Source organism: Tachysurus vachellii, chromosome 2 (assembly GCF_030014155.1).
Source record: "Tachysurus vachellii isolate PV-2020 chromosome 2, HZAU_Pvac_v1, whole genome shotgun sequence".
In the NCBI taxonomy this organism is placed as follows: Eukaryota; Metazoa; Chordata; class Actinopteri; order Siluriformes; family Bagridae; genus Tachysurus; species Tachysurus vachellii.
In genome coordinates this window covers 17,710,571-17,732,932 of record NC_083461.1, presented here as the reverse complement: position 1 = coordinate 17,732,932, position 22,362 = coordinate 17,710,571, and the positions used below count along the sequence as shown (strand labels likewise).

The window sequence follows — 22,362 nt, the reverse complement described above, 5'->3', positions numbered from 1 at the left end:
CAATAACTTAGTGGAGAAGAAAACAGGTGCTTGATCAAAACAGATATTAGCGGTAAAGTCCTTGAACATAACTGTTTAAACAACAGGCCACATATCTCTACTCAACAGCATAATCCAACACAGACTCTTTACTAGGAAAAGGCCACTACAGATGTCTGAGTGTTGTAGGCCTAGCTTTAGCCAACTTCTGTTTTCTGCCTCTCTAATGTACTTACACCCTCATATACGCAGAGCAGTTTATTAGGTGTTAATCATCACTGCAGGGGGTGAATCACTCGGGTAACCATGCAGGTACTTTTACATTAGCGATCTACAAATAACTTGTAGAATTAGTCATTGTAAAACAAATGGGATCCATTATGTTGATGGGTAGCCAGTGTGTATTGTATGTTTAATATTTGTATGTGGTGAATGTGGATTCGTTTAATGGATAAAGCCTGACACATTATCTTTGCAGTCACTGGCACCTGGGCATGGATCTTATCTCAAAAATATTTATCATTTTGACATTTTATTTAGCGATTATTAAAAAAGTTTTAGCTAATGCTTATGCTAATTTTTATGCTTTATAGCCCAAAGTTTATAGACACCTGACAATCACACCCATGTGTGCTTTTTGAACAGACTTTGCTGTTCTAATAACCTCCACCTGGGAAGGATTTCCACTAGATTTTGTGTGGCTGTGGGGATTTGTGTTCATTCATCCACAAATTAAGTTAGACTCTGATGTTGAGTGAAGAGGCTTGGCATGTAGTTGGTGTTCCATTTCATCTTGAAAGAGTTCAGATGGGGTGAGTTCAGGGATCTGTACAGGACATTCTTGTTCTTCCACACCAAACTTGGGAAAGTATCATGGGTCGTCATGGATCTCATATTGTGCACAGGGGTATTGTCATGAAATCCTAATGCTACAGCATACAAATACATCCTGTACAATTATACCCTATACATGTTTGTGGCTATAGATTGGGGAAGGGCCACATATGGGTGTGATGGTCAGGTGATGGTCAGGTGTACTCAAACATCTGGCCAATATTACTAAATCATCTTCTGCTTCTCCTAGCAGTTTAAACACCATATTGAATTATCTTAAGAATAAGTTACTGTCGGATTGGTGGAGTTGATCACACTGTGACATTAACACACAAGAACTGAGTCCAAACATCATAATGAACCATTCCAATGTTATTGCTATCTCCTTTCCTGTGACTAAAGGCTAAAATCACCTTACTCCAACATTCTGTTATCAAACTGACGAGATGGCCAGTGGTGGATGAGGTGTCTGTTTAATGCAGTTATACAGACAAATGCAGGTCTAAAAAATAAATAGTATCAATGCTTTAGTGCTAACAGTAAAGAACACACTAAACTACAAAGATGTGTCAGTTGTTTTTCAACAGATTTTTTTTGGTAACTTGATGTTCTTTGGTCACATGTTTACCAAAATGTGCTTTTATAAGTTTCAGCAAAGAACTCAGAGTTCTCTATGTATGCCATTATATGGTGTCATATCGTGGGGAATTTATACTACACTGACCAACAATAATGGCTTGGTGTTTCAGTAGTAAAATGTTGAAAGATTCCACTTCTTTACCCATGTTGAAATCTTTACAGATCAGATTGCAGCTGACATCACAAGCACATTCCTCAATAGCAGTAAAACTTGCAGACACAGAATCATTAATAAATAAACATCTGGCTCTGCGTGAACTGTTCTACATCTGATTCCAATTGTTTCAATTATGCTATTTCTAACAAGTGATGTAATAATTCGGTTCTCTATTGCTCACTCTCATTTTGCTTTTTTATAAAACTTTGGATTGGGTTGATTTCAATTGTTCAGTGTTAAATGACACGTCACAATTTACAGCATATAGAAGACGCACTTATCCAGAGAGACTTTTTATCTCATTTTTTATACAACTGAGCAATTGAGGGTTAAGGGCCTTGCTCAGGGGCCCAGCAGTGGCAGCTTGGTGGACGTAGGAATCGAACTCACAACCTTCCGATTGGTAATCCAACACCTTAACCACTAGGCTACCACATCCCGTCACATGATATCTCTGAACTACTGCTTCAGATTTCTACAGATGTGTAGGAGTTTGGAGTTGGTGATGCCTACAAGGATTTAAGATGTTAAATGATTAAAAGTGTTAACATTTTAGTCAACACTCACAAGAATTTATTGGCCTATAAGTCATTTTTAGACATTTATGAAACCATGAATGTCTATGTTGGATTTATGAGGTGGCCCCCCTTTTACAAGAGAGTTACCACAGGGTTGTGATGGAGACATTAGTATGTGTACTATTTGTTACAGATTAAATCAAACACCTGACTAGAACAAATAGAAAAATAAAATCTTTTGCAAGTACTTGCTCAAATATAATCTCCATGTAGATCAATCATTTTAAGATTTCTACAGGCTTTGACATTACATACATGACCTGTTTTAGGTTAAAGTGCTCAATTTCTTGTAATTTTTTAGTAATTTTTTTCCTTTTCTCAGACCTGTTTCTAATAACAGCAGGGCAAGCAGGATTTCTTCTGTAATCAAAAACATGGGAATGTTTGGTGCCAGATGGATGGGAGAATCTGGGAGTGGAGGATAAAGAAGCAGACCAAGAAAAAGATCTAGAGTAAGGGTTATCTAGGACTTTCATAACTTTTCATTTTAGAAAAAGATGCCTAAAGCCATTCCTTATCCTATTTATGCCCCAGAGGTGGTTTCCAAAAAAAAAAATTCCAATCCAATCCATAAAATAAAAAGACAGTAAAATCACTGACCTTGACTATTAATTTCTCTCTGAGCATCTTGACAGTTCATTCTGAAATACACAGAAGATGAATAAACTGGTGTGTCCTTTAATATGTGTTTAGATTAAAGTTTATAATTACATTACATGATGTAAATATGCTGCATTGATGGACAATTAACTGGAACTGCCTTTCAAGTGCTAAGATGTGGTTGCTCTCTAGATTGTGACTTAAACACGTTCAGCTGTTAGCTGTCAGTCGAAAAGGAAAAATGCTTCTTGTTTTTTCTTAAGAGTCAGAACTGAATGTGTGGTTCATTGGCTTTAAATCATCTGGTCAAATATGTATGTTTGCTGTGTGGACATCTTCTGGCTGAAGGTTGTGGATTTAAAACAGAAGTGTTCATACTGTTTAATCAGTTTATTTACACTCATAAATGCCCTTACAACTGATTCCATATGCTACATCTGGACTGTATAACTGGAAGAACAAACCACCAACACTGTATAACCTTGAGAGAGAACATGCCAGTTTTGAGTAGAAATTGCCTTGTTTAGAGCAAATAAAAAGAGTTTCTTGTAAGGAGTGTGAGAGGGAGAATCTGCTTGAGACTGTATGCCATTATGACATTCCTCACAAAAAAAAGTGTGGGAAACGGATGACTTCCTCTCAATCACTGATCAATATACACTCAGTCTGCCTGAGAAATACATCACACTGCACTGAGAACTGTACAAAGGTGCAAGTAATACCCTGTGGCCATGTGAAATGAACTGTATCATTTGAGCTTTTGATTCATTAAGGATTTGTTTAAGTGGGTTGTATTATTTTTTCTGTAAATTGGATTTGCTGTGCATGCTAACGTATTAACAGCGTGTTGACAGGAAATCATATTTTTTCCTGCAGAGGCTTGTTCAATTACCCCAAGAAGAATGGTGGGAACACAAACTGTGAGAGTTTGTGTGTGTGTGTCTGAGTGTGTTTGTGTGTGTGTTCTCATGGGTTTGATTTTGGAAAGCTAATCTCTCTGTGGGAGTATTGGCACTTTATGGTGGTCGGCAGCTGTGTGGGATCCTTTTAGAGTTGTTCCACTTGATCCTCTCACTCTTTCAGAGAAGTTCCTGCAGAACTGTTGTCCTGTTCTCACCAGTTATGGGTCAGAGAAAGGGTGCAAAAATATTAGCATTGGCCATTATTTTGTGCTGTCATTCGTGTAGGCTCAAGAGAACAGTTTATTTAACTGTTGGATGGCATGTCTAAATGGAACGTTTTTAGTTTTCAAGACCTCAGTGTAACATTTTGTTTGATTTCATGGGAACACACACAGGGTTACATGGAGGATGAATTTAACTAAAACTATATACATATATACTTATGCTACTTTTTTCAATCTTTAAAAAAATTTCTTAGTGGTAACTGGGATTAAGGTTAGGGTTACATATAGAATTAAATGTAGAACACTAAAAAAACAAAGCGTTTGTGTCTACCCATAGGATGTCATTTCCACTAGGTGGCACTAGCTACAGCTCCACCCTTGGAGATTCTTGTTTTGAAATAAAGAGAAAAGCAGAAATATATAAATATTTGTAAGTGGGGTATAGGAGCAGTGAGAGTGAGAGAGAGAGAGAGAGAGAGAGAGAGAGAGAGAGAGAGAGAGGAGGTGGAGAACTCACCCGGTCTGCCTGCCTGTCCCACCTTGGACTCTCGCATTACCATGACTACAACATCCGAGAATTCGGTTAAAGGAAGCGCAGCAACAGAGTAAACAGGGAAGGCAAGAATCACTTTCTTTTTTCCTAAGTGGAAAAGAGTGAGAGAGGAGGGGAAAGCAGAGGGAGGGAAGAGACAGAAAATAGAGTAAGAAAAAGAGCTTGTCAAAGCGTACACGGAAAAGAGGAGCAAGGTGACACGAGAGGAGTCGAGGAGGGAGAAGAGAGGAGAGGAGGAGGAAGAAGAGGAGGAGGAGGAAGAAGAGGAGAGGAGTAAGTGAAAGACTGAGAGAAAGCTGGCCATGGGTCTGTGCGCTGTACTGCTCATCTGTCTGTCCCAGGCAGAGCTTGCCAGAGTCTGGAGTCAAGAGCTATCAGGTAAGAAAACACACACACACACACACACACACACACACACACACAGGTGACAGACCTGTGCTAGAAACTATGCAGAAATGTTTCATAAGCAGACCTAGGTCTTAGCAATTATAAAGTCTATTCCCCATACTTTTCCTTGTGCATATTGATGAACTAAGAGACTGTTATTCAGGAAAAAATACATCAGAGGTAATGGTGTGCTGCAGTTTTTTGTTTTGGGTTTGTGTGTTCTGATTTTGAAAGTTCTGGTTTTTGAGTGTGTATCTGTTTCCTTTCACTGTAAGACTCTGTCCTGATGCTTGTGTAAACTTGTGTGTTTCGCCCTGAGGATCCTTATGACTCAGAGGAAATGGACAACACACAAGCTGAAAGTTGGGCTACATCTGTTTATGTCAAGATTTGTCTGGCTTGGTTTCTCATTTCAACGCACAAAAAGCATGTGTGTGTGTGTGTGTTTGTGTGAACCAACACATACTCTAACATGCATTTGCCTACACATTCGTGACAAACCCGATGATGGAAGTTCCACAACAATATATTCCACAACGATAAGTCAACACAGCTGTGTAATAAAATGTCTTGATATTCAGAGTGCTATAAACACATTGTCATTAAGATGGGAAAAACGAATCACTGGGTATGTATCTATTATCATATAATTACTTCAACACCCACCTCCATTTTACCTGTCCTCCATGTCACCTATGTAGATTTGTGAACAGAAGCTTCTCCTGAAGCTTACAGTTAGACAGTGTCCAAAAGTTCCCTACTTTAGATTTCACCTTAAAACCATTTTTTTAAAGTTTTTGTTGAATTGTTGCTTATTCACAAAAACTGTTCTCTCTTGTTTGTCCTTTAATTGGTATAGTAAGTGTAAGAAAATATGTGGATATTTTATACATATGTTCTTGTTCTCATTTCAGTGGCACCCACCCTGTGCCTGTTTGTGCGTGGGGGTGTGTGTGTGGGCGTGTGTATTTTTGTCCTCCTTGGAGATGCTGTATTTTTAGCAGTCCTGATTCTTCTTCTCTCTGCTAGGCAGCACTGCTCCACTTTCTCTGGCCCCTGTCCCTCCTGTGCCTCCCTGCTCTCATGCTGCAACCTCACAGAGCCCACAAGACACAGAGAGACTGTGTGTTTGTGTGTATATGTATCCTCGATCCTGCATGCTCGTATACTGCTTGTGACAGAATTGATGTTGTTTGAAGCAGCTGAAAAACTGTCAGTCAAGAACAGCTTATTTATCAGATTCAAAAACATGTTCTCTATAACCCATTTCTAATCCTAGGCCTATTTAAATGTCCAATCTCTCCAATATTACCTACTTCCTTATCATGTTCTGCACACGTAAAAAACACTCAGCTTGTGCAAAGTTAATTTTGCCCTAAGTGAGACAACAATATTTTTGCATCACATTTTATGTTGGGAGCCCATCTTGTTCTTTTGTTTTACTGCCTACTTTGTGTACTTGATGTGGACAGCCTGCTAGTGTGTGTGATGACAAGCTTTTTTTAGTTGTTGCTTAGGGGAAACCTGCTGTCAATCACTTTTTCAGTGTGTTTTCTTTCAGTTCTCAGTCTGTCTTTGTTCTCAGTTCTCAGCTATCCCAGAGAGCTCGCTAAATTATTTTAATACACTGGACTGGTACAAGATAACAGTTTATTAAGATCCTCTAAACCAATTAGTGGACATGAGACCTCTTCAGCTGCAGATTCAGTGACATAGAGATAATCAATTTTGGATCATGTTGCTCAATTCATGTTCAGTGGAATGTGAATCAAGTCTTGTGATACAGAAATAAATTATACCAAGTGTACACTGAGCATGCTTCCATTTTAGCACATTCTATATATTTGAAATGTTTTGATGACATGTAGCTCATCTGCTTTGAATTAAAAGCATTGTCATAGACACAAGATGCACAGCAGAAGTGATCTCTCTTAATCCTTCAGTTCTTTTTTGTTTTTCTCTTATCAGCACAGCTGAATGTGTTTGGGATTGGGTACTATGGTTACAGTCTACAATCAAGTGCCAAATTGAAAGCTATCCTCCTGTATGCATAGGAGGCCCTCTTTCTTGCCTGCTACAAATCACACATATGGAGCTTATAACTCAGAAGACTGGCTCTGATATGTGTTCGGTGATCTAATAAACCTAAAGGGAACAGCCAGACTAATTTATCAATTTGAAGCAGCAGCTTAAATGAAGGATTTACGTTTGTAATATATAGCTTGAAATCTCCAGGCATATCACTATTTGATGCAATTTAGATTCTGGTTCCAATATACGATTTTAAATCAATTCTTTATGCATCTTTTTGCATGTTCTTTTTTCTCATATCTTTTATTTACATTTCTGTCCATGACACTGGCTGTAATTCATTTTATTAGGGAACAAAGGTCAGAACAAATTTAGCTTGAAACTCACTTGAACACCACGTAATCTGAGTAATTATAAATTGACAGCTCTAGCTGTAGCATTTATTTTTTAATATTTGTACTGTGATTAAATCTGCAGACAAAATGCTGCCCTAAAAGAAAGATTCTCAGGCTTCACTTCACAACAACACAGTTCTTTTTCTCCATTCCTTTTTATCCCCTGGATAGTAAAGTACTACCCTGTGTCACTGCATATCATTCATCTAGACAAAAGCTCCTTTGAACTGATTTTTAATTTGGGTCTTAAATGTAGATGCCAAGTTGCTCTCTCTCTCTCTCTCTCTCTCTCTCTCTCTCTCTCTCTCTCTCTCTCTCTCTCTCTCTCTCTCTCTCTCCTGAGTCAAGAGCTCTGTAGAAAAGACAATAACCAGTGATCTGTTAAAAGTACTTTAACTCGAAAGAGATGAAAACAATCTGCCCGTGGGCAGCCACACCAAAGTTTATGCAGAGCAGAGCACTCAAAACAGACACTGCAATATAAGAGGGAGAAGGGAGAAAGCACTGGCTGAAAACATCTTCTCTTCCCCATACGCAATTTGCGATTACTCTTTTTCTTGTGCAAGACAGAGCGGCTTTTGGCAGGAGAATAAAGTAATAAAGTACACTAATCCTGCTGATTTGATTCAATTATAATTTGATGGATTTGAGATTGTTGTGTGACTAGTGTGTTATGTGTGTGTATGTGAACATGCCCTATTTCCTTCTCTTTTCCTGTGTGTATTTAATCACTGAGTAAATATTTGTTTCTTTTAATTATATGAAGAAGCTCAGCACCGTGCAAGCTCTAGAGCTGTCATATTGATATGTTCAGCAGGTTGCACATCAGTGCCACATGTTACATATCAACACTGATCTAACAGTTATGGTAGATGCCAATGAGAAATACGTCATGGTTTGCATATTTACTCCTTCGGAGAAGCAAAGCGAATATGCAGGCCAACGAGAGGAAACTGCTTTGTGGAGAATTACCATGATGGCCATTTAGCCTGCATTTATTGAGTAGTTTTGGGGCTGCTCCATTTGTTGCTCTTTCTACAATTCTCTCTTCCTCCCTTTTCTGTCTGTTCCCTCCTCTCCCATTTGACACCTTCATCACTCTCTTTTGAGCCTTGTCTCCCTCCTCTGCTCTGTGTCATCCCACATTCTCTTTCTCTTCCAGTTTCTCTCATTCAGGTATGTGAGTCTCACAGCAATGTGGTCTAAATGACCTAATTAGATGGCTTTCATTGCATGGCAGCAGAAATAGCCAAGCTTTTCCAGCTACCAATTCAAACAAGGCTCATCATTAAAACCAGCTCCCGAGTGACACACCATCCCTCCCCCTCTTCATCTGTCTAATGCCTGGGACACACTGCAAGATTGATGCAATCCTACAACAGCTGTGAAAAGTTTTTTTTACTAAAAGTATTTTTGCTAAAAATTAAAATCTGAAATCTCTCATTTAAATAAGTACTCAGACCCTGGATTTAGTCATTTCGAGAAGCATCTTCAGCAATTACAGCTTCAAGTCTTCATCGAGTTTCTTAAATCATTTCAAACAAGGATTTGGTCAGTTACTTCCATTTCTCCTGGCGGATCCTCTCAGGCTCAATCAGATTGAAAGGGGATTATGTGTGAACTGTCTAACTGAAACTCTGTTAGAGTTAGAGCATGGTCTAATGCCCTTCTAGCTTTCTTACCGAGTTTGGCTGTACATACAGGTCCAAGAAGGCCTTTTCCTATTTGTCCGCAAAATATCTCTCAGGAGCCTACTGTGCTCCTGGGAACATTATTAGCTTTAAGAATATTTTCATCCCCTTGCTCAGATCTATGTCTCTGCACAATTTGATTGCAGCAATGATCACAACTAACAGAATCTGGGGTGTGCAAATGTGAACTCATATCAAAACAAATAGTTCAGCATGTCAGTGATTATCTGCTTTTCATAATGACAAAGGTTGCATTGTCACACAATTGCATGTTAGACCCACACTACAGGATATTGAGTGGTAAATCATGGACATTTAATATTTACCAATTTATTTCAGAGCAGCTTTGGTGAACTGTAAGTAGATCAGATTGACTGGATTTGACATGCTACACCTTTTTGATTGTTGTGATGGCTATTATCACTTTTTTTTTATCTCTCATTCTATGAGTTTTTTATTTATTGGTGCATGTATTTCAATTTAATTTCTATGACCTGTTTGAGAGAAAAGTCCCTTTGATTTGTCCAAGCCATTCCGTACCTCATGCCAAATGAATTATGCTTTTGAAAATCTTTCTCATGCTCCTTTTCCTTATAGGTTTGTTTTATAAGGTAGTAAATCTGTTTCTTAAGACATGGTGATGTGGAGTTGGGAATCAGGGCCAACTTAGTCATGCTAAGGTCTTTTAGGTAATTGATGCAGATGAGGATGCAGGCCTCCTGGTGGTCCAGTGGCAGGATCCCACGCTCTCATTGCAACTGCCCGGGTGTGATTCCCTGGTAGAGAACTAACCCAGCCACTGAAGAGTTAACTCTCAGTGCCGGTCCCAAGCCCAGATAAAATAGGAGAGTTGCATCAGGAAGGGTATCCAGCATAAAACCTGTGCCAAATCTAATATGCAGACCACATGATCCTCTCTGGCGACCCCAAAGAGGGAGCAGCCGAAAGAAGAAGGAAAGAAAAAGATGCAGATGAGGATGCAAGTGCAGTAGACAGGTTTTTTTTTAAAATAATAATTCCACTAAAAACTGGCTCAGGCAATTAGGACCAGGGACCAATCAATATTTAAAAGATTTGGTAATGATTGATGAAAATAAACACAGAAAATATACTTTGTTAAGTGTAGGTGCAGTAAAGGTATTTATATTGTTTGTGGAATCCAGGTGCATGCAGTCAGTGGTGAACAGGAACGTGAGAGCTGTTTGCTTCAATGTTCAGTTCTTGTGGTTTTCCCATTGTCCCCCTCTCAAATGTGGATTTACGCAGTTTTGTGATAACATTCGCATTTCGCATTCGCATTTGCACTTCAAGAGCCACTGATACATGGGGCAGAGGATATTTTACTATTGTGCTTACACTACAGTACTCATCTCTGACCTTTTTATACATTGAGATTCAATATGTGGGTGTAGGCCACCACTTTTCTTCTCTACGAAGAAAAAGCCAGTGAAAGCTGGAGACATGGAAAGGTATGTACCTCTGTTTGAGGGATTCTTTGATTTACTCCTCAGTGGCTTGTTTTTCCTTGGGTTACAGGCGTTATATGCAAAGATTCAAAGGGATCAGGATTCTGTGAGGAACTCAAAGGCACAATCTTATGTGCAGTGGGCTTGGTACAATGCATGATGGAGCCCACTTGAATGAGTACTTTTACTTAAGGCTTGTACTTTTAGGGTGAGAAAGGAAATGGGCTGGACTGTGTTGGAGTAAGGCATAGGGTAGGCTCATTCAGAAGTGGACTGGTGGTCTTGGATCACAGTACCTGATGAACACTCTTCAACTTGGTGCTTGGGACTGCCACAGTAGAACCAAAGTCTAATGTTATTTGTCATTCAACTTGACCTGCCCCCGTTTCATGGGTTCTATCATTGAGAGCTCTGAAACAGAGGAAACATTCATCTTTGAGGCACCTCAGTTTTGGAGTAAATCATCTAAATGAATTGAAATTTCTCACAAATTCTTATTTTTGGGTGATTTAGTGTATGGGTGAAGGGTCCAGGTGCATGCGATCAGTAGTTAGGTGAATGTAAGAGTGTCTGTGATGGCTGTGAGTTGTAGTCCTTGGCAACCATTAGCCACTAGGATGCGCTGTCCTCTGGGAGCTGTGTTCAAAGCCAATTCATCATAGACGTCACATTCATGCACATTTTTAATTTTTTTCCTTCAGTGCTTCTATTTTGCTTTCTCTCCTGCAGAGTGAGAATATCGTTTTTCTTTATGGTCTGTTGCTTTTTGTTTCTCTGTTTTATGTTTTGTAAAAGAAAAAAGCTGTAAAAGAACTATGCATTTAATGCAGCTCTGGAAACCTGATCCAAGCCACATGTGCCAAATAAAAACAGCATAAACAACAGACACTGATATTTTTCACAGAGCACATACTTGTGTGTGTGTGTTTGTTTTTAAGTATTCAACTGCACCGGATCAGAAATACAAACCTATAATTACACCAAACATTGCAAGGAGATTTGATCTAATTCACTATAGTGGAGTCTTAGAGAAAGTCTTGACCACTGCTTAACATAACTGCATATTGGAGAAATTTGGTTTTTATTTCTGGCAGCTGTGGCCTGTTTTACAGCACTTGCATTTAGCTCACAGCTGTGTGGATCATTGTCACCCACAGGCCATCTCTCTAGCATTTTTTGTCCAGACTGATGGTTTTTGCAGTGTGTCTTAACATTGAGCACAAAGACATTTATAAGATGTGAAAAACATGTATGTCAGGCATGTGACTTTAGATATTGTTTTCAATATGTCTTTTGGAGGACACACCATAAGTCTGTATTTTATGATGAGTGGCCCAGTAAATTAATTCCAGAGCTCATAATTTTTCTTGCTAAGGCTAACTGGGCCACTTTCACTATCCTGGTCTGATCCATTCCTACATGCACTCTTGGTAATACTACACTCCCAATGCTACAATCCTTTGATGGCATCGCATTAGGTAAAAGATGGATTGTTATCTACAGAGTAAGGTAGTGGCTTGATAATCATCATACATGAAAGGGAAAGAAGAAGAGAATGAGAGAGTGCACAGAAGTACTTGATTACGTATGTGTCATGAGAATAAGGTCTGGAAATTGTTCCAGTGAAGCCCTGCAATATCTTTCACATTACTGGAAAGAATGACTTGGCAGCATGTCTTTTCAAGGCCCTGCTTCTCAGTTCACTTTAAAAATGGCTTTGATAAACAGTGCTTTACCTGCCAGAAAAAAATGCAGTGTTGGAGCCATGTAGGTTCTGTATAATTAAGTTTTTTAGTTTGCATGTGAGAGGTTTACACCCGAACCAAGGTTGTAACGATAGGATTAATACTGTTTCATTATCAGTAAAAGATGAAGATGTCAGAGAGACATTTCTATAGACAGGCAGAGTTTTCTTGCAATATCCATCTGTGGAAAAATCTCCATGTTTGTCTGTAGCAAATTAACTTTTGAAGTAAACTGGATATGCACACATCTGATAAATGTTTGTGCAATTATAATACGAATGCCTAACCAAAATTCTTTTTTTGAACTTGCATCACTGCTGGCTGGTCTATGATACCTACGCATACTCTGTGTTACAAAGTTGCAACAACAGCAAAAGCTTTTTCAGTTTTGTTGTTCTTGGCACATATACCTCATGCACATTTTTGATTTGGAAACTGTGTGTGAGCAGGTTATTTCAGGGCAGCGGCCTATTCACACTAATGACAGGAAGACGACAAATGTAAACAATTAAAGTAGAATGATTAGATCTGAGAAAAAAGGGAAGGAAATTAAGCAATAAGATGTAATGTGAACATAGTCTATTTTACACAATTCTGGTGTGTTTAAAGATGTTTTGGAGAAGATGGGTGTCTTATTTCCCTCTTTTTCCTGTTCTCTCTCCAATCTGTCAAATACACAAAGACATCAGACTTTCCTCAATCCACAACATGCACACAAGGGAAAAAATCACTCAGCAGCGTCAGTGGCTCTGCAAAAAACAAAGTACTTCTAGTTCTAAATCAGGCTTTCGAGTTTAATGCCAGTGATTGCAAACTTGTAAACTGTGTAAACTGAGCATTTGCTTCCAGAGGTATAAGCATGATTATTAAGCACTCTCAGAATATTTTATTTAGAGCAGTGATGACATTAATCTGACACTCATACTCTTGTTCCAAACAGTCTGAGAGCTGTGTAGCTGTGCATGTGTATTTTTCCATGTGGATTAAAAATATTCTGTGTTGTTCTTAGGTTCACTGCATGGACAATCAGATGTACAGAGAGTCAGGAGAGATCAGCAGGAGTCAAGCCGCAGTACACAGAACAGAACAGGCCAGGAGGCAAATGGAGGAGGCCTCGCAATTGACACACTGCCTGATAACATGACCAGAGTGGTGGTGAGATCTCTTCTCTTCTCTTCTCTTCTCTTCTCTTCTCTTCTCTTCTCTTCTCTTCTCTTCTCTTCTCTTCTCTTCTCTTCTGAGCTGCTCAGGCTGCAGGTGTCCTCACTTGTGTCACTTGCACTAATCCCCTCAGATCATGTACATTATCAAAATCAGTCATTCAGAACATGAATCTTTAGCAACTGCTCAGCATTCAAACCATTTGAATGTGCTGTCATTCACCATGAGAGTTACAGATTAGGCCCAGTTTTCATTAAAGTCTTGCAGAACATGTGTTTGTAGCATAATGGATAGAAGTCTTTTGTCTCTTTCCTCTACTATGTGTAGAAAAAAAATCACTAAATGGAATGGAGGAGAAAGCCTGCGTTGATGGTCTTTAAATATCCCAGTGGGAGGAGGATAAAGAGACCTCACAGCAACCTTGCATGTGTGGGTTTATTTAAGTGCTTCTCTGAGCTTTTTTGTATCTCTAACAGAATACGAATGATTTCCATAAACAGTGTTATGCTTCCCACTCTTGAAATCAAATTTGAACCAGATTTGCCAATAGTTCTGCCAACAGAGGTTTTTAAACATGCTGGATTTCTAATGTGTTGCATGTTTTAATGTGTGTGGGCATGCATGCATCTTACCACTTTTTTTTCCACACGTAAGACAACCAGTGATTATCATGTCTGCAATTTTCTGCAATCATGGTGGACATTATTGGTTACATGCATGCAGAGAAATAGGAGCTCTGTGAGGCAGAGCAGGGAACGGCAGCTGTTGGAGCTGAAGGCTTTCCCCAGAAACAGAAGCCATTCTGGGCCGAGTGTATCAGGGAAACTGGGTCATAAGCAGTTATCTGGAGCACTGCTGCAGTTTGTGTGTGCACGATAGAGAGCCTGCTTTTAACTGCTCCACTTTTGATAATACTCACACCTCTTCACTGTACTGTCTCCATCCTTCTCTGTCACCTTCACCTAGAGAATACATTAATAACATAGTGGAAAGCTGGATTGGAAACACTTTTTACACATGCACAGTGTGTATGTGTGAGGGGGTTTAACATATAACATGTTAACATATAATATTCTTATATGTTAAATATACGTTTTATAATTATAGTCAAACTTCTAGTATTCCATCGTATGTATTTAATCCTGGTGTGTCTTTAATTTAAACCATTTGTTTCTTTAGAAGTGTTATCATGACTTTGAGGTTTATTAATCCCACCAGCAGAATTCTTGGTGGTGTGTTATATAAGATATTGAAAATGTGGGATGAATTTGTTCCAGACGCATTAATTAATAAATTGTATTATGGTTTGTGTGATGTCATCTTGTTTTGTTAACGTTGCTGTTTTTTTTTTTGTCAATTCTGCCTTAAGTCTGTAGTCTGGAAGTCTGTAACTTTTTCAAATGGCCAGAAAGATTTCTTCTCAACTTGATGACAGATTAAATGTCTTCAGTACAATAAATGTTGTAAGGAAAAACACATTTAAAAAAAAACACTATGGTTGAAAGACAAGCTAAAGGACAAATATCCAAAAAAAACCTTAAAAATACAACTCTACAAATCTTTTGATATTTTATTCTTATATATTTTATGTTTTAAATGTGCTTTATGAATTTTAAATATGAAGAGCTTTCGTTTAAAGCTTTTTGATGCAGCTGTGAAAATGATTCAAGAGGAGTGAAATGTTCTCTCCATCTGTCATGATTGAACCATTCTTTTTCATACACCGCGTGACAGTAGTGCCAGAGGCTGTCACATCAGGTCAAAACCCCACATTACAAGCTGTAATTTTTCAACTTGTAATGTTGTTTTTATTATTTTCTTCCACTTCTCATCTTTCTTTCCTCTCTTAGGAGGATGCTCAAAAGTATTACTCATGGCGTAGCTTTGGACCTAGTGACAAGCAAACTCAGGAGCTCTGGGTGGATCTGAATTCAGTCCAGGCGGGTCAAGTCAGGGTGCATGGCATCCTGTCAAACACACACCGCCAGGCAGCGGTAAGAAACATGCACCGATACACCCACTCGCACATATCTACACCTAAAAACATTTATAGGTTTATAAATGGAGGTCATATACATGGATGTGGTTATAAGCACAAGCAAACACATTGTCCTCCCTTATAATTATCCTTTTATAGAGCATTTTTACAGCAATTCCCACTTTTCCTGTTTTTCTTTCTCCTCCGCTCTCAATATCCAGCGGGTGGCCCTTTCCTTTGACTTCCCCTTCTATGGACATCAAGTGCGGCAAATCACCATAGCAACTGGAGGTAGGACACACACAGTCACTTGTAGCTCTGGTACCTAACCAGAGCACATTAGTATGAAAGTCCATGGGCTATGTTTGTGCATGAGTCAAATAATTTTTCTGTTTAGATAGAGTATGTCCATTCTTTTTGTCTTTTAACAGCTTTACTTCATCTAAGGAAATTTTTCTAATGGTCTGCTGCTTCTTAAATTAGCATTGGAAAATAGAGCACTAATGAGAGAGGCTTTGTTAATTAAAGACTCGGTCTCTCATATCTTTCACTGATGAGAAAAGTGACCATAATTCTGCCTGGCTGTAGCCTCATGCATCCTAGGTCTGCTTGACTAATTAACTTTCATAATTATTTTTATATCACTGAGAGAAAATAGAATATTTCCACAGTGGGATACAACAGAAGACTCTTTAGCACAAGAGTGTACAGGATATAAAAGTGAATCTATCCTGTTAAGTTAATTTATTCATGGCTTTGATTTGGAATTTTCTTTGCTTTAGGGTTCATTTTTACTGGAGAGATTACGCATCGCATGCTGACTGCTACTCAGTACATTGCGCCTCTCATGGCCAACTTTGACCCCAGTTTCTCTAGGAATTCCACTGTGTGCTACCTGGACAATGGTGAGTGATGCCAACTCAACATAATGTGTGTTTAAGAGCATTGACCTCTAACCTGACCGTTGAATGCTGGATTTCCAGGAGAGGTGTTTGTTGTGCAGTGGGATAAAGTGAGGCTTCAGGGCAGGGAGGCAGAGGGAGCCTTCACCTTCCAGGCTGCTCTTCACCGCAATGGAACCATTGTTTTTGGCTACAGAGACGTGAGTTCTGCGGAACATGGTCAAAATACCTGAAGCAAGATAAATATCAGAGAGCCAAGAAACATGCGAAAACACTGTAAGACCACTTGGCAGCAAAATGTAAGGGCTCTGCACTAACCTGGAATGTTCCAGGTTCAGTCTAAGACCAAAAACCAGGTCTAGCCCTTCTCCTGACCTGATCTTGTTAAGTTGTTGCTCTACTTATTCCAATTCTAGTGCTGTAGCATGGCCAGCAAGATGTGTGATTGCACAATTCTTCCAGCCATATTTACAGTTAAATATTTCATTAACGCTTCAGTTACTTCAGATTTATTACTAAATCCTTAACACAGGATTTTGCACATACAGTTCCCACTGAAAGACCCTCTGGGATGTTGTCTGTCGTTAGGTGCCTTTACCAGTGGTAAAGATCAACTCAACTGAGCACCCAGTGAAGGTTGGTCTGTCTGATGCCTTCATGGCCTTTATTTCTTCTCCGCAATCCCCAGGTTAGTTCTTTTCAAATCTCTTTTTTTTTGGTCATTTCAAAAACTCTTATTCTAATAAATTTAGTGTTATTCCTGGCTTCACTAATAATATTTTTATTCTCAAATAAGCAGAATCTAAAAGGAGAACGATCTATGAATATCATCGGGTTGAAGTCAACACCACTGAGATTGTAAACCGCTCTGCATTTGTGTTCAGCCCATTACCTAGTGAGTGTGTTGTACACAAAAATGTTACATTTAACTAACGGTCATTTTCAAAAGCATGAAACTTTATGGCTATAGTTAAATGTAAAAGGTATTACAAATAACTTTGTATAAATTTGTAAATATAAGCAAACTCAGATTATAGACTGCTTATAAGACTCATAAAATTCTGCTTGCCAATAGAGATGTCTTTGTTTATTTTGCACTCCGTCCATGTTGATGCACTTCAGCCTGCCTCCAACACACCAACTGCGACCAGTGTCTCCACTCCAACTTCACTACGGGCTGCGGCTGGTGCAACATCCTGCAGAGGTACCTCCTACACAAATAATGTTGCTGAAAAGATTTATATCTCAATAAAGTTTCTCCTTGAACCATTCTGTGATTTTGTGTGTTTTCAGGTGTTCAGATGGGATAGACCGGCATAGACAGGAATGGCTTGAATTCGGCTGCTCAGAGGAGGTACAAAATATCTCAACACAACATTCCCGCTAGATATATTTTTCTTTTTCTGAAACTAAGTTCCTAGTGCTTGCCAAAATATATCCACATGATTATATATATGTTATCAATTTTGGACATTTTTCATTACATTCTTTACTAATGTAATCATAAAGTGATGAAGTGTTATTAATTCATTCATTTTCTGACAGCTCTCACAGTAGTTCATGGAGAATCACAGGTTTATTGTAGTACACTACATGGCCAAAAGTATGTGGACATCTGGCCATTAGACCAATATGTAAGCCTTCCCTAAACGGTTGCCACAAAGATGTAGCAATTGTATAGGGTGCTATAGCAAAGTATTTTCTCACCATTGGAGATAAGAGGCCCAAACCTGTTGAATTAAAAACAGCTAATTCTAAGAGACTTGAATGACAGGCACGGTAAGTAATCGATTTTAAACAGGTTTTTAAAAATGTGTCATTGTTTATCAAATAATGAAAGAACAATTAATTGTTATTATGATGAAGCTTTCTGTACTAAGACATTTTTTAAACATTTTGTAAGGAGTAAATTCAGTAAATTGTCTTCACGACAGTAGACTTTTTCATTTTCAATTTTCTTAGTTGTTCTATGACAAGGTAACAAGTTTTTGTGAGGAAGTGAATTTTTATAAGTAAAGAGTACAAGAAACTAATTTGTTTCATATGGTGTATAAAGTATAACTTATTTAAAAACAAAATAAACATAATTGTTGTCAAATGATTGTGGTAATAATGGTCAAATATTATGCTTAATATTTCATAATATATGTATCTATGTATATGTATATATTTCATAACATATATATATATATATATTTATAACATTATATTTTTGAATAATACATATGTTAACCATTGTAGAATATAAAAATGTATATTATGTTGTAGCAATTTAGCAGAAAATAAATAATTGCCAGCAGTGTTGTTTGGAAAAATTCAATGGTGAGAGTGTAGAAGAGATTTAAATATTAAAGGTACTTACAATACATGCTACCTTAATCTCTAGAATTCAGATATTTAGGAATAAGCGATTCCAATCTGCAGCTGAAGAATGATTGAAACTCTACAATCGGTTTTTGGTATTTTTTTATGTCAGGCAAAGGAGGGCACATGTGAGGATTACATTCAGGGAGGTGCAGACAGTTCGATGAGTCCATTCAGCTCCCCTGTTCCTGCCGCTTCAATGTCCCCTGCAACTAGGCCAGGCAGCCCTGCCACTGAGGGTGAGTCATCTCATCCCAAACGCACGTATAAGTTTATTCGAAGCAGCTGTTTTCATGGGGTCATATCCTGCTGATTAAAATACTGTATGTTAGATTTTATCCGACACACCAGTTATTGCCATAAATGCCATTGATGGTTGTTAAACAAAAGCCTCTATGTTTTTACTTGTCCACAAGCATGTACTTTTAGTCACTGTGTCTGATCAAGTGCACATACACGTATTATTATACTTATACTATATTATGCACAAGATGCTTGAAATACTACTTATTGGCAGGGCCTGGCTGTATGAAATCTTATAGGTTGTGTGTTAACATGTTGGTGCTTATCCCACGTCTGTTGAATTCATCTTGCATGAGCGCTTTTGCTAAAACTGCTCTTGTGCTGTTCTTGCCTCTGCCTCTGTCCTGCCATCTCACGACATTCTGTCCCTGCAGATGACACCAACCTTCTCTTTCACCACCATGATAATGGTGAGTCGGCCTCTGTGTTTGTCTTTCCCATTCAATAGTAATTAAGGCTTTGTATACACCTTATGACCTAATCTCTTAAAAAACATTTTCTGTTGCCTGATATTTACAGCATTTGGCAGATGCTCTTATCTAGAGCAACTTGCATGTTTATTCAATTGAGGGTTAAGGGCCTTGCTCAGCTGTGGCAGCTTGGAGGACCTGGGATTCAAACTCACAATTTTCTCCTTTACCACTAGGCAACCACCTCCCCTCTGAGATGACTGGTCAATGTGTGGCACCCAATAAAGTTAAAATAAAGTAGCTGTTTTTTCCCCATTCTCACCCACAGTAGATAGATAGATAGATAGATAGATAGATAGATAGATAGATAGATAGATAGATAGATAGATAGATAGATGGATGGATGGATGGATGGATGGATGGATCGATGGATGGATGGATGGATGGTCCATAAATGTTTGCATGAAGCAAGAGTGATTGATTTTGAACACAGCCACTGTCCTAACTACATGTCAGTATACAATCTCAGTATGCAGTTTTTCAACACTCATTAGCAACTTTATTTGGAACGCCATACTTGTGCTGGCTAGAACCCACCAATTATAAGGTCTCTAAAAATACTCATCCTTGCAAGGCCAGTTGGATCCATGTACCATCTGCATGTCACAACAGAAATTGTAATTCATCAGAACTGGCAAAATTTTTCAACTAACCAATTTCTGTGACTCTGTGTCTGCTGTAACGTCAGATTCATGTTCTTGGCTGACAAGTGAATCCAATGTGGTCTTCTGCTGTTCTAGGTTCTTCTGGTGGGGATGAGCCTCCAGAACACACTGCAATTATTGCGGGTGTAGTGGCAGCCCTGGTCCTTCTGGTCTTTCTGACCCTGTTGGCTGTGTACTATATAAACACACACCCCACTGTTGCCCCTCCATTCTACCTCATGCAGGTAAATCTAATGACAACTTAGATTTTATAATTCAACTGTTCTCTAATATAAAAAATAATGACACTGATATTAAAGTGTAACTGTTCTGTTCATTTGTAGCGCCGAACCAATAACTATTGGCCGTCCATGAAGTTCCGCAATCAGGGTTGCCATTCCAGCTATGCTGAGGTTGAACTTGGGTTTCATGAAAAGGATGGATTTATTGAGGCGGAGCAGTGCTGAGGAGGCGGGACTTCCTCCACAAAGGAACCAATTAATATCTGTTTTTTTTGGTAAAAGTTCAAACACAAAAAAAGACAATGAGGGGCTGTAAACCACCACATGAATGGACACCAGAGACTGTGGATAGTTACCTTGCAAGCTTTCTCTGCCTCCATAGATTTGACAGTCATTCCTGCAGCACCTCTTGTGCTATTTGTTTATTCCTTTTATTAAGGAACAGGCAATGTTAATGGAAAATGTGCTAGCTACGCCCTTGGTAAAGGCGGTGAGAGTGGCACATACATTAACCACAAAGAGTCCTGCAGTTAGTGTACAGTATAGTACAACTTTGTAGAATTTTGTTTTTAAAAAAAGATGTTTTGTGTTTTATATTATGTTCAATGGGGGAAAATAATACTCAGTTAGCCACATGGACTGGACTGCACTTTAAATGAATTATATCAGTAGTAATAGTTATATGATGTGATCTGATATTTTTTTTTTTTTTACCTTTTTTATATTCTGTTCCCTAGGATCAAGTTTCAGGTATCAGTATTGTAATGATAGTTCCCAACAGACAAATTAAAAAAATAACTATAAAAGCTATACTGTTTTTTTTTAAGGAGCAGTGTGCTTTCTACTCCCTGTGAGGTGAATTAAAATGATAGACAGACAGAATTTTTTTTTTCCTGGAGTTTACCCCAGCACCTTTGTGAAATGTATTTTTCATGTCGTTTAAGGAAAAGAGACATATAGCCAAGCAGCTCTGTTCCAGTGGGACAGAGCTGGTTCCTGCATAAGAAAAATGTGAAAAGAAGCCTGAAATTAAACAACTAGCAATATCAGATTTTCTTTATGATATGTTTTAAATTATATCGTTATTATACAGAGATGGAGGCTCATGTTAGGGACTCAATTTGAATTGCACCCAAATTGCACATTGACTGACTCATGACTTCACTTGGAGTTGAGATTGAAATTCCAGTTTGGTTAATAACATGAACACAAACACTAATAATTTAAGACTTAAAACATGAATCAGTCCTCAGCTGAGAGACTTTTGACTTGACTCAGACTTAGAGCTCAGTTTCTAGTGACTTGTCAAGAAATTTCACTCAGACTTGTGACGTTATCTTTTAAGACTTCAAAAATGACTAAGCCTTACAGAGAGATTTGAAAGTTAGCTTGAACTTGACAGCTCAGAGACTCATAAATTTACTCATACTTGCAAATAAAAGACTTGGTTTGGGATGCCAGCATAGAAACTTGTGAATTAGCTTGGATTTGCAGCATAGAGACTTGCGAATTGATTCAGACTTGCAGCTCAGAGACTTTAAGTGAAAGTGACATGACATACAGCTAGGTATGGTAACCCATACTCAGAATTTGTTCTCTGTGTTTAACCCATCCAAAGTGCACACACATAGCAGTGAACACACACACACCGTGAACACACACCCAGAGCAGTGGGCAGCCATTTATGGGGAGCAGTTGGGGGGGTTCGGTGGCTTGCTCAAGGGCACCTCAGTCATGGCCGGCCCAAAACTCGAACCCACAACCTTAGGGTTGAGAGTCAGACTCTAACCATTAGACCACAACTTGTGTCTTATACTTGCAGCTCAAGTACTGACTGTCATGATTCTGACTTGCAAAATGTGACTTGAGCATCTCTGTTAAATGTCTAGAAACGTTTAAAGATTATAAGCATGCATCTTCAAAGGAAAATGATGATTTCATTACCCAAGAAAGATCTTTCTAAAAATATATATGGAATCCAGTTCCAATCAAGGAAATGGTTTGAAATTACTGTTTAACATATTACTGTTCTGACATAACTCATATGCAAGCACTAATTGTTACAATTTGAAATTGTAATTGCATGTCAGATATTTGGTACAAAGTTATGATAAAGA

General features: G+C 38.5%; 1 protein-coding gene across 2 annotated transcripts in view; it reads left to right on the top strand.

Annotated features, from left to right (window-relative positions):
• The first annotated feature begins 4,409 nt into the window (after positions 1–4,409).
• Positions 4,410–22,362, top strand: part of plxdc1 (plexin domain containing 1) — an 18,069-nt gene continuing 116 nt past the window's right edge. Inside the window, exons 1-14 of one of the 2 annotated variants that reach the window (XM_060861201.1) lie at positions 4,410–4,844; positions 13,191–13,336; positions 15,193–15,336; positions 15,542–15,611; positions 16,103–16,225; positions 16,304–16,422; positions 16,811–16,910; positions 17,022–17,117; positions 17,345–17,426; positions 17,516–17,576; positions 18,699–18,825; positions 19,264–19,299; positions 20,100–20,248; positions 20,348–22,362. The exon at positions 20,348–22,362 is cut by the window's right edge and continues 116 nt beyond it. In XM_060861201.1, the coding sequence (XP_060717184.1) occupies positions 4,769–4,844; positions 13,191–13,336; positions 15,193–15,336; positions 15,542–15,611; positions 16,103–16,225; positions 16,304–16,422; positions 16,811–16,910; positions 17,022–17,117; positions 17,345–17,426; positions 17,516–17,576; positions 18,699–18,825; positions 19,264–19,299; positions 20,100–20,248; positions 20,348–20,470 (1,452 nt within the window). In that variant the 5' untranslated portion in view covers positions 4,410–4,768 and the 3' untranslated portion in view covers positions 20,471–22,362. The remainder of the gene's footprint in view (positions 4,845–13,190; positions 13,337–15,192; positions 15,337–15,541; positions 15,612–16,102; positions 16,226–16,303; positions 16,423–16,810; positions 16,911–17,021; positions 17,118–17,344; positions 17,427–17,515; positions 17,577–18,698; positions 18,826–19,263; positions 19,300–20,099; positions 20,249–20,347) is intronic. The other variant, XM_060861209.1, reaches the window with a different exon arrangement.